At 44.4% G+C, this 12,302-nt stretch overlaps 2 protein-coding genes across 3 annotated transcripts; both read left to right on the top strand.

Annotated features, from left to right (window-relative positions):
* The first annotated feature begins 2,982 nt into the window (after positions 1–2,982).
* LOC136471315 (amino acid transporter AVT6A-like) lies at positions 2,983–6,873 on the top strand. 2 transcript variants are annotated; one of them, XM_066469045.1, is made up of 6 exons: positions 2,983–3,535; positions 4,147–4,571; positions 5,269–5,421; positions 5,530–5,733; positions 5,820–6,285; positions 6,403–6,873. In XM_066469045.1, the coding sequence occupies exons 2-6, from the start codon at positions 4,160–4,162 to the stop codon at positions 6,533–6,535; spliced, it is 1,368 nt and encodes a 455-aa protein (XP_066325142.1). In that variant the 5' UTR covers positions 2,983–3,535; positions 4,147–4,159; the 3' UTR covers positions 6,536–6,873. The 2 variants fall into 2 exon arrangements, with proteins under 2 accessions (XP_066325142.1, XP_066325141.1); XM_066469044.1 differs by having other exon boundaries at positions 2,983–3,665.
* A 1,658-nt stretch (positions 6,874–8,531) lies between these two features.
* On the top strand, positions 8,532–9,787 carry LOC136468682 (biogenesis of lysosome-related organelles complex 1 subunit 2-like). Its single transcript, XM_066467169.1, has 2 exons — positions 8,532–8,657; positions 9,464–9,787. Exons 1-2 carry the CDS (start codon positions 8,532–8,534, stop codon positions 9,785–9,787), a joined length of 450 nt encoding a protein of 149 aa, XP_066323266.1.
* The last annotated feature ends 2,515 nt before the right edge of the window (positions 9,788–12,302 follow it).

Below are 12,302 nucleotides of genomic sequence, written 5' to 3'. Positions count from 1 at the left end.
TACACTCGGCAAACATATTTATTTGCCGAGTGCCTAGTTTTGCCGAGTGTTTTTTTTCTAGTTTGCCAAGTATCGAACTTTGTGAAAGGTCCTTGTGTGGTTTTGGTAATTGAGTGACAACCTAGGTGGACTAATTATATTTATGTAAGATACATAGGTGATTAGTCCATAGGTACATGTGTGTGAGCAACATATGCCATGAAGGTGAAAATGGCTTAGAGATGTTGCAAAGCTCACACATGTGATGATGAAGGAGCTCATTGCACATGAGACATGACATTGAGTCATGTGATCAAGGCGGAGAAGATCAAGACAAGACTTGGCTTGATGGACCGGTTGCAAGCGTGAAGGGCCAGTCAGAGGCTTTGGAGCAATGGACCGCGTGGCGGTGAAGCTTGAGCAAGACTTGGCGCCGATGGACGAAGGCAATGGTGAAAAGCAAGTGAAGTCAAGATCGATGAACCAATATGATCACGTGATGATATGAAGTAGATCATATCATTGTTGATCGTATTGGTGCATATGTTGCATCGATATTGGAGGAGATGGAATGGAATGCGCAAGGTAAAGGTATAACCTAGGGTATTTCATTTCACCGGTCATAGGTGTATAGAGAAGTTTATGACCGGGTTTAGGATAGATAGATGTACTATCAAGAGGGGCAAACTTGTTTGCATATCAGTCATCTAGTGTCATTCGAGTGATCTAACTTTGCATCGTCGCTAGGATCGAGTGGCGTGGCAAGTTGAGTGGCTAACACCCTTGAAAATGTTTGTGAAAATATGCTAACACATGTGCACAAGGTGATACACTTGGTGGTTAACATATTTGAGCAAGGGTGAAGAAGATAGAGTTGAAAACGAGTTAGTCGCGCTGGTTACAGAGTGACAGGACGCGTCCGGTATGGTGACCGGACACGTCCGGTATTTGGCGACGTTCTCAGCGACCGGACGCGTCCGGTCGCCACACCGAACGCGTTCGGTGTGAATCAGCAAAATCGGTGTTCGGTGAAACAGTTGATCGGACGCTGGCAGCGTCTGGTCCGGTGTGACCGGACGTGTCTGGTCGTCCGTGGGTGCTTACTGTACTCGACCGGACGCTGAGGCTCAGCGTCCGGTCAGCTTCTAACAGTCACGTCTAGTCGGCCCTGGAGGCTTACTAGACTCGACCGGACGCAGCGGCTGAGCGTCCGGTCGTTTTGTGCTGAGCGTCCGGTCGTCTTGTCAGAGAGTCGTTGGAGGCAACGGTAGGACACGTGGCGGTCAGACAGCTACCGGACATGTTCGGTATAGCGACCGGACACGTCTGGTATTCACGATCGGTGCGTCCGGTGCTGCGTCCGGTCGACCCGAAAAATGCCCAGTGAAGGGGTAACGGCTTTATTTGTTCGTGGGGTTATAAATAGAAGTCGTGGTCGACCTTTGGCCGAGAGCTTGAAAGAGCTGAGCACACTAGAGCTTTGGTGGCTTGTGTGGTAGTGCTTGGGAGCCCTCCATCTCACATATACTTGATAGTGATCATTCGATTGTGTGAGAGCGATTCTAGTGCGATAGCATCGTGAGGTTGCATCGAGTGGCACTAGGTGATCGAGTTGCAAGCCGGTAGTGCATGTTACTCTTGGAAGTTGCCACCTCCTAGACGGCTTGGTGGTGGTCTCCGTCGAAGCCCACAAGAAGCTTGTGCGGTGCTTCGGAGAAGTGCTTTATGAGGGGCATTGTGCTCGCCCCACAGGAGCCGCGAAGAGCAACTTTAGTAAAGCGTGTTATTGAGCTACCCTCACTTTCGGGGTAGGTTCTTACGATGCCCGACGTGCGGGCTTGGCGGGTGATGCCAATTAGCCACCGAACCACTAAGTGAGCGGTCGACACAACGGGGACTAGCGTGTTGGCAAACACATGAACCTCGGGAGAAAAATCATCGTGTCAACCTTGTTCTTCCTGTTGATTTGCATCCCCGTTACACAAGCTTGCGATTATTTTCATATACATTAAGCTTATGTTGTTGCTCTTGTAATTAGTTAGCTTGTATAGCTTACTAGTTACCTTCTTGCTTGTGTAGTATAGAAGTAGCTTTCTTGCGTGACTAATTTGGTTTGTGTAACCTTGTTAGTCACATTGCTTAGTTTGTGCAGCTAAGTATTTGCGCTCTCTAATTTGGCATTGGTTGCATTGTTATTGAGTATTGCTAGTGAGCTTAGTTGGCTTTGTGCTTTTACTTACTAGCATGTGTAGGAGCTCCCTTGTTGCTTAAAGTACTAGTGTTATAGATTTGTGTGACCTTGCTCCTAGAATTGGTTAGGTGAGCTCCAACTAGCCTGGCACCTTTGTTGTTTGATTAGTATCTTTGGAAGGTGCTAGAGAACATAGATAGAGGGGTGTAGTCTTGGCTAGACCGATCATTTTAATTCCGCACTTGTTTCGGTTAGCCGACGCGATTAATTTTAGAAAAGACTATTCACCCCCCTCTAGTCCACCATCTCGACCCTTCACTTTGTCGAGTGTTTTTTTGCCTCGTTTGCCGAGTACAATTATTTTACCGAGTGTTTTTTCGCAGCACTCGGCAAAGAGCTTGTTTGCCGAGTGCCCAAGGGAATGTACTCGGCAAACATAAAAACACTCGGTAAAGTGTCGATTTCCGATAGTGCAGCTTCGTGATGTCACACGAGCAAAAAGAAACTGCCGCAGAAAAAAATCTTATGGACCAAATTTTGATTTTTAGTGGTGAATTATTGGGTATACTCTTAGGGATGGCCTAATTTATTCCTCCTATTTTTTTAAGTTGAAAAACACTATATTTTGGGGAACAAAATTTGAGGTATTCTTGGATAAGATGTTAGGCTAATATATAAGCCGTTTGTGATGATTTATATAGCTGATTTGTTGAGATATAGAAAAATACTATACCGAACGGAGCCGGCTTATCAGGGCAGGCAAACAGAGCCCTCGTCCGGTATTCACGGGGGGTGACGGGATAAGATTTGGAGATCGGATGCATGCAACTGTTTTCCTTTCCTCCCTCTTCGGTCGGATAAAACCCACCGCCAACAGAATTTCCACCCATAATCATCATCCTCAACAACAGTCTCCAGTCTCCACCGACCTCTGCCGCAGATCCATCGCTCTCAGCCACACCACATACCGCCGCCGCCGCCTGCCTCTCTTCGTGGATAAGGCCAGGCCAGTCCGGCCGGCCAGGCATTTTATTTGCGTCCAAGAAAGGAGCAATCCAATCCGGCAAGTAAGAGGAAATTACTAGAAAAGGGCAAGTAAAGACCGGCCGCGTCACCGGCACCGCGGCGGCGGCATTGATCCTGCCCTGCGGAAGGGAGGGAAGGAGGGAAGGAAGCCAGGATTGGGACGCAACCTGAGCTGGAAAGTTGGGCCTTTTCCTCGAAAAGGGACGGGGCCGCGGCGACCCGGGGCGGCAAGATCGCCCTTGGACGGTTCTTGGTAGGCGGAGAGAGATATTATATCATAATAATACTCTGATATCACTCACCTACCCGGTCCGGCGTTCGCCTATAAGAAGACCGGAGGTGAGGAGGAGGGAGCTCCCTCTCTCTGCAACCACAAGTTGTCCTCTCTTTGGTTTAGTTTAGTTTGCGCTGCTGGATTTGTTCAGGGTTTTGGTCTTGTGTTGAGGAAAAGAATTGGGGTTCTTGAAAGGTATGTTCTTTCCTTCCTCTCGTGCGTCCATCTTTTAGAGCGATTGATGTGAAACCGTGCTGCTGTTAGATTTCTTTGCTTGGCATTTGGGTTATCTAAGAGCCGATCCCAACATTTCCTCTTTTTTTCCTGAAGAGAAATTTAGTGAACCTGTTTGGATTAAGGGGGATAACAAGATCTTTTGTGGATGATGTGTTGAGTATCTTATTAGTAAGTGTCTCTATGAATTAAAGAAGCTGGATTTTAGCATACCTTACTTATGTGAGTTTTGGTGTGCATGGATTTCTAAGCTCAAATTAGCACTCCATAGTGATGTGAAAATCACTGGAACTTCCTGTGTGGTTGTTACTACTAGTTCCCTAATCCATAGGTACATCACATCGGAGTTGATCATCTAATTTAAGACTAGTCAAGGAATAATGGTTGAAGATGACTAGCAAAGGAAGGTTCCAATGCGCTAATTCAAGTTTCTCACATACAGGTGAGTGAAACAAATGGGTATTGGGAACAGATCATCAAGCAATGTATCGCACAAAGCGATGCAAGATGAGACCACGCCGCTTCTCCCGATCAAAGCTGAGGAGGACGCAGTTCATGAGTTTGACGGAGCTTCTTTCTCTGGTGCGGTCTTCAATCTGTCGACGACCATTGTAGGGGCCGGAATCATGGCTCTGCCTGCGAGTATCAAGATGCTAGGCCTTATCCCTGGTATTCTAATGATCATCCTTGTGGCGTTGCTCACCGAGGCATCCATTGACATGCTGGTCAGGTGCAGCCACCAGGGCAAGATTACATCCTACGGGTGGTTGATGGGTGACACTTTTGGTCAGTGGGGGAGAATTGCGCTACAAGCATCCGTGGTGATAAACAATGTCGGCGTGTTGATTGTATACATGATTATTATTGGTATGCATCTGAACATCATCATTTATGCCTACTTTGGTGTGCTCTCGAGTATTAAACACTGGTGCTTGGGAGTATATGTTTAGGTACTACTACAACTTTTAAGTTGCTACTCAAAGTTGTGTAATCTAGAATTACTTGAAAGCTCATGAGTTCCTCAGCTATGCATGTTGAACAATTCATAACAGGAGCATCCTTAATTGTTGATAAAGCTTATGACGATAACTATGTTTATTAGGTTGATCCCCTGCTTTGAAATGAAAAGATATAACAATCTATTCTTCATCTTCGTTTGCCTTGGTTTTTAAGTTACTTTGTTTATACCATTGTAAGGTAATATAATTGTTCAGTTATAACTTCCAAGAAGGGCGGGCCTGGTGCAAGCGGTAGAGTCTTACCGCCTGTGACCGGAAGGTCCCGGGTTCGATTCGCGGTCTCCTCGCATTGCACAGGCGAGGGTAAGGCTTGCCACTAACACCCTTCACTAGACCCCGCACAGAGTGGGAGCTCTCTGCACTGGGTACGCCCTTTTTTTTATAACTTCCAAACGTTGTAACAATCTTATTTTCATGATTATGTTCATGAGAATAAAGTGTATGAAGTGGCCATTGTTCCTTTAGGAATTACTTATTATCCCCTGGATCAGACCATGTGGACTACTACTGATACTGTTTGTTCATTATTTTATTTTTTTATCTAGGCGATGTCCTATCAGGAATATCATCAACAGGTGTTCATCACAGTGGCGTATTTGAGGGGTGGTTTGGACCTCATATGTGGAATTCTCGTCCCATTGTACTCCTCGCTACAACTCTTCTTGTGTTTGCTCCATTGGTGAGCTTTAAGCGTTTGGGTAAGCATGTTGTCCATTGACAAAAATGACACATGTTGTCCATTGACAAAAATATGTCATTTTTACTTTCTGGGACCCCTTTACTTACTGTTACTTCTTTGGCCACAGATTCATTGAGATACACATCTGCACTATCAGTTGCTCTTGCTGTGGTTTTTGTTGTCATCACTGCTGGGGTTGCTATTGTCAGACTCATCCAAGGAACTGTGGAGTTCCCTAAACTGTTTCCTGAGATAGATGGAGTTAGTTCTGTCTGGAAACTGTTCACAGCTGTGCCTGTTCTTGTCACTGCCTACATCTGCCACTACAATGGTGCGTCCTCCTAGTGTCCACTTGGTTTGCTGTTTGTCATTCGTTTCTGTATTACTAAATGTGTGTTTCTTGTGCTTCTATTACAGTTCACAGCATTGATAATGAGCTGGAGGACAAGACTCAAATTAAACCAATTGTACAGACCTCACTGGGACTCTGCTCAAGTGTTTACATTGCAACAAGCTTCTTCGCATATCTCCTCTTTGGCGAGGCTACCCTGGCTGATGTGCTTGCCAACTTTGACTCTGATCTTCGCATTCCATTCAGCTCTGTCTTCGATGACATAGTGAGAGTGAGCTATGTTGTCCATATCATGCTTGTCTTTCCTATAGTCTTCTTTGCCCTTAGGCTCAACTTGGATGGATTACTCTTTCCCACCGCAAGGCACATTTCCCGTGACAACAAGAGGTTCACCATTATCACCATCTCACTCATTGCTGTAATTTATCTTGCTGCCATCTTTGTACCGAGCATCTGGGATGCGTTCCAATTCACTGGCGCCACAGCTGCTGTGCTTATCGGTTTCATCTTTCCTGCCATGATTATACTCAGGTAACTTGTTATCCTCAACGAGTGGTATATGACTATGTATCCCTGCTTTGTAGGTATATTAGACTTATGCCATTTTGCACCTAACAGTATTTTTGCTAATTCGCCTTTTTTCCATAGGGATCCATATGGTGTTTCGACCAAGCGTGACAAGGTTTTGGCGGTAACAATGATTGTGCTTGCTGTGGTGTCCAATTCTGTGGCCCTATACAGCGATGCGCTCAACATCTTCTACAGGAAGCAGGAGGCCTAGAGTCCATACCTCAGGGGAAAGAAAAGTTCTTTGTACAGGTCTAGAGTGATTGTTGAGCTTTAAGCTACTACTGAGCAGCGTGCCACTATATTTCATGGTGGTCAATAATTTTTGTTTGGTCACTTGAAAGAAACTTGGTTTGCTGCGAATATTTGTCTAGTTTCCTGAACATAAACCGCCTCCACATCTGGGTGGGCCACTTGTGCTATGATCACCCGTGGATCAATTTTTTTGTCTTCCGTGGTTGTTCATCCAGTCATCTTTAATGCATGACTGAAAATGCTGTATATATACAATATAATATATAGATGATAAAGGGTAGATTCCCTACTTTTTGTCTTGTTTTTCTATTTGCATCTGTTGTGTTGATCTTAGAAGATGAGGAGGTAAATGTCAGCTGGCGATGTGTTTTATAACAATATCCGCTAGCTTATATGCACTGATGCAGTTGCAAACTGAAACAGGTACTCCCAATATATGAAACTCTGACGGGAACGTATCTAGTGCAAACCAACCACCCCGTGCAACCTTAGAAACTACGAATCTGGGTCACAAGATGCCAATCCAATAGACATGATTAAAGGTGAGATTTTGCGCTTAAGCCCCCCCACCAGCAGGCCATTTTTTCAATACCCTCTGCCTCTTCTAACCCTGTCCATTGGATTAGCATCTTGTTGTCCAGATTCACAGTTTCCAAGGTTGCACGGGGTGGTTGGTTTGCACCAGATATGTTCCCAAAACTGAAACCCACGTCAATTTGGAGACATCAGCTGGATGGTTAGACTATCATAAACGTGCAATCCTGCATCTGAGTAGCTTTGAAGCAAGAATGTCTTAGGTTCTGACTTTAACATGGATACTTCTATATCTGCCCGGAGGGATCATTTAGCTAATCAAAGTTGCGTTTGTTTGACAGATTCTTGCAAAGCATGGAATTTGCGTTGCGGGCAAGAATATGATCTTGTTTGGATACACTTGTACCTATCTCAATCTGCGTGTATTGAGATGGTCGAGTGAAAAATTAACTAACTTCATGCCAATCCACTTCAACGCACAAATATTGATATAATACGAGTGCATCTAAACACGTCCTAAAGTGATTTAAGAATTTATATTAAGTGAAAAATGGAAACATTATGGGTTAGAGCTGTCAAACAGGGGATCCATGCTACGATACCGCTGGAGCAGTAAATTTGAGCTCAGAGTTAAACAGCACACGGAAAGAGATAGGGCTGTCGGCGCACTTTAGTTCCAATTTTTGTGTCGCCTCATGTTTATTTTTTAAAAAAGTTTTTTACTCCTATCTCAGAATAAATCAACTCCTGGAGTTACCTTAACTCAATATGTTTTTAGTTTGACCAACTTTATGGAACAGTAATATCATCTTTGATACCAAATAAGTATATTATATAAATATATTTTATGGTGTATTTAGTGATACTAATTTGCATTAACTAATATTGGTGTTATTTTCTATAAATTTGATTAAATTTAAGTAATATTTAGGAGAATTCTAAAAGTTGATTTATTTTGGGATGGAGGGAGCAAGATACAGCAGAGAAACAACAGAGTCCGGAAGAAAATCAGATTTTTAGGATATATATATGATTATCCTGACCAAAATTATGTACCCAAAACTACTTTTATTTTTCGATTGGGTAAATTTACTTCGAACACGAGTTGTTGGGCCAGAAGCCTCTCCACCGCGACCACCGGCCTCCGTTGCGGCTGTAGGGGCTCCCGGGCTGGCTCTTCCGTCCTGGGCTCCTGGCGAGCTTCTAGCAGCTGGCCGCCAGAAGAAGGAAGAACCACACGCCATCGGCCCATCACCAGTTCACTACCAACCACGTAGTGGGCCTTACGGGCCTAATATTGTGGGCTTGTCCTTGCCACGGCGCATCAGACCAAAAAGCTAGGCGTCGTTGGCTCGTTGCGATCCAAGACTGGCACGGAGCGGTCAGCGACTCAGCTGTTCGGAGGAAGCCCAGCGCCGGCGATGGCGAGTGCGAACCCGGCGGTGGCGGAGGCGGAGGCGGAGGCGTCGGTGCGGTGGGACGATCTGTCGGAGTCGCCGGCTGAGCTCTTCACCAACGTCTCCCTCATGGTCCGCGGCGAGCTCCAGGTTCTCTCTCTCGACTCTAATCGAATCATTCTGGGGGTCGCGCAATTACAGCCGCGTCCTCACTTTCCTGGAATTAGGCAAGCTGGTTGATTATGGTCCATTCCCGGTTATCGATTCCACGAGAGGAGTAATTTTAAGTGCGCATTAGTTAACTGCTAATGCTTGGTGATGATTTGGTATGGCAACGTGGCAAATCACGCCGTAACCCTAATGTGAAAGACTTCCCCACTGTCCTGCTTTACTGGCGGCCAGCAGCTTCAAATTCTTTGTAGTTAGGAAGATTGTTGCGTGTATTCTCTAGCTGGATGTTTGCTGAATTCGATGCATTCAGGGTTTTTCTTTTTTCCATTTGCTGTGCTCCCATGTGTGCTAACCCTTGAGTTCAAATGATGGGGTGGTAGTGGTAGCTCTGCTTCTCCAAACCTCTCAAACATCTGTTGCAAATGGAAGTACGTATCTACAGTTAAGGTGTTAAATATGCTATGCTATTTGCAGTGCTGCTGTATCTAAATGAATTCCTGGTGAATGAATTTCTTCGGACCGGTAGTCGGAGCAGCTAGTTGTGAGTTGTGAACACTGATTACTTAGTAGTTTCTAGTATTGATTTATATTTACAGAAAAGAACAAGAACGGCTCAAGTATTGATTTAAGTTAGAGATGTGTGACTTAGGAAAAAGCTATTGTGAACTATAATTTGGAATACAGGGAGTATTGGTTATGTTGTAAGCTGCCATTTGCGGTTACAAGCAACTTTCCATTAAATTTAATTTATTGACCAGGACTTGAGTGTATGTCATTGCTTTCAGGGGACTAACAATCAGCTGGCTCTGCTTGAGAAGATGAATGACCGTGTAGCACAGGAATACAGCAACTATGGTGACATTGCCGCCGGTCTGCGAGTCTTTGTAGAGCAGCTGAACGAGAAAAACCGAGGCTTCGACGATTACGTGCCGCAGATCGATGCGATAGATCAACAGGTGACTGAGTTTGAGGCAGTGGTGTCCATGCTCGACAAGCACGTTGCCCTCTTGGAAAAGAAAGTAAAATCGGCCTATCACATTTCTGCTACCCAATGGTCTCCCATCCACAGACCACTACTACGCAGTTTCTTTTGCCGACACTTGAGTTGAGCTTATCCAAGAAACATATTATATTCTGGATGAATGACGAGACAGCGCTGTAGGTGCTGCTAAGTTTCCACCATTGCAATGATGCAATCAGATTCCAAGTTGTGCTGGAGTAACTTTTAGACAGATTAGCCAGCAGTTGTGATTTTGTCCCTCACAGTAGTAGTACTGTATTTTGTAGTAGTAGGTATTAGTGCCAGGAAATTGATACGAGTGCTGGATTTTACGGGGCCTAATCATTGCCTACTGAGGCACAAGAAACCTGTCCCTGTTGTGTACTGTATAGTAATTTCTGGATCAATGGGCGAACTGCATCTTGCAGTGTACGCGCATGCTTCCAAGATTCCTGCAGATTTTCGGTCCACGAAATTGGCTGCAGGAGACTGGTCAATGACATGTGGAGGCTCTGGAGCTGAATCCTCCAGTACCAAAAAATTCTTGAGCTGGATGATTTCACATGCAGATGCAGCTCTGCATCTCATGCTTCTTTTATTTATCATTGCCGTTGTGCTGCCTGAGCTCTTCTACTACGTGGGGCTGAACTACACATCCTTTTTTTTTGTTTCAGCGGAATTTGATCGTTCGGATGCCTTTTCAAACTGCATGATTTTCGAGCAAAATCTGGCCGTCTTTGCTTCGATGGGATCAACGCCTCAGGCCCCGTTTAGTTCCGAAAATTTTTGGATTTTGGCTACGGTAGCACTTTCGTTTGTATTTGATAAAAATTATCCAATTATGGACTATTTAGGCTTAAAAGATTCGTCTCACGATTTCTCGGCCAATTGTGTAGTTAGTTTTTTTTCATCTACATTTAGTACTTTATGCATGTGCCGCAAGATTCGATATGACGGAAAATCTTGGGTCGGAACTAAACGGGGCGTCAGTGGAGCACGGCACAGGCAGATTTGACCTCCGTTTGTATTGCACCGGGAAACCCGTCGACTTGACCTCGTGCTCACTGCCCAGACGTCACAAGATGCGAAAGGGGATTTGTATATATTCGAGCAGAACATGTTTCCTTGAGAATGCGGTGAGTGAGACCATTCTTGGAACAGCGACACTTGCCCTCGCCACAAGTTAAATTAAATTATTAGTCAACAAGAGGACAGCGATTGGTTTGGTTTAGACTAATGTAACGTGACAGCCAATCGAACAGGGCGATCATCATATCCTGCGCCCGCAGACACTGTGCGGTGGGGCCGGGCCCTCTGTCAGAGGGTGCAGGCAGCAGTGACAGTGAGCGGGCGATGGGAGAGCACCTGTCAGTCCAAAATAATGGCGTGCCATGGGCCATATGGCTGGCCTCGGCTGGTTTAATTCGGGAGGCCGCATTGTATCGTGGATTATTTACTGCTGGCTGGTTTGGTGTGAAAGAAAAACACTGTTCCCGGCTGGAAATTTACGATCATTTACGAGCAAGCGAACAGGCGTCGGTCCTTGGACTTTTGGGATATTAATAGGCTCCGTTCCCTGGTATGAAACTGAAACTGGCTGGAAAACACTGTTCCGACTGAAAAAAGAAATCGAACAAGTCGAATATGGGGTAAGCCGAACAGCGTGATGGTGGTGTCGGCCTTTTGCTGATGCGTATGGTCACATAAATGGCTTCTAAAACGAAAATGATTTAATTAACTCCCTTTGTCTTCTGATGGCAAAGAATTGGTTGTATATGCTGACGGTGGTATTAGTTTATGTGTTATATATAATATAACGATTCATCATTTTTAATGGGCTTTTGCAAGCATCGATCCTTTGGAATGTTTTATTTTTTATTTCACTATGCACATAAACGCCAAAGACTTTGGTACGGCATATGGAATGCAAGAAAATAGGAATAGATTAAGCCAATGGATTGTTAAATTAAAAAGAAAAAGTAGCGATGGATAAGTGTTTAATTCATCATTGAAGCAACCACGTGTTATCTTAGCTAGAGATTAGAGACCCCACGAATTTAAAACGAATCTGTTGTACTACATAATCATTTAGAAAGATTGTAAAAAACAATTATTGACGGTGTATGTTCCAAGTAAATAGAAATAGAAAAAATCAACATCAAAATACAATGTACAACTAAGATGAGAAGTGGCCATAAACCTAAGAGCATGATATGCATCGAAAACATGCAATGCTCATCATAATAGTGGTGCCTTATACATGTGATTGTACGTGTTAACACGTACTAGCATTGTACCATATAGATAGATTTGACAGCATAACTACCACACAAGGTTCATGTCCGGCCAATTGCCCAAATTTCATCATAATACTATCCAAATATACACCAGAGAGTTATATCTAGTACCAATACTACCCAAATATATAGTACTCATATCAATTTCTATTTTTTAGTAGTACACATGCACCAAAATATCATAATGGTATTTGCACGTCACTATCGTTCCATTTTTCCTTTTTTTTCAAACTGTTCAACCGAGGTTGTTGGAGACCTGTTCTGCTTCAAACGACTGCCATGCCTTGCCGAGCCCCCCTGCCGTGCAAAATCCACCCAAATCATCGT

The sequence above is a fragment of the Miscanthus floridulus genome, chromosome 8 (assembly GCF_019320115.1).
Source record: "Miscanthus floridulus cultivar M001 chromosome 8, ASM1932011v1, whole genome shotgun sequence".
Classification (NCBI taxonomy): Eukaryota; Viridiplantae; Streptophyta; class Magnoliopsida; order Poales; family Poaceae; genus Miscanthus; species Miscanthus floridulus.
Note: the sequence above shows the minus strand (reverse complement) of the source record. Positions and strands in the feature narration are given on the sequence as shown.

What these genes read in the sequence shown, in the direction of transcription:
- LOC136471315 (XM_066469045.1), top strand. Translation starts at nt 4,160, where the DNA reads ATGGGTATTGGGAACAGATCATCAAGCAATGTATCGCACAAAGCGATG. An exon ending in TGTATACATGATTATTATTG is followed by an intron (nt 4,572 to 5,268) that starts GTATGCATCTGA and finishes TTTTTTATCTAG; the next exon opens with GCGATGTCCTATCAGGAATA. An exon ending in CCTGCCATGATTATACTCAG is followed by an intron (nt 6,286 to 6,402) that starts GTAACTTGTTAT and finishes TTTTTTCCATAG; the next exon opens with GGATCCATATGGTGTTTCGA.
- LOC136468682 (XM_066467169.1), top strand. Translation starts at nt 8,532, where the DNA reads ATGGCGAGTGCGAACCCGGCGGTGGCGGAGGCGGAGGCGGAGGCGTCG. An exon ending in TGGTCCGCGGCGAGCTCCAG is followed by an intron (nt 8,658 to 9,463) that starts GTTCTCTCTCTC and finishes CATTGCTTTCAG; the next exon opens with GGGACTAACAATCAGCTGGC.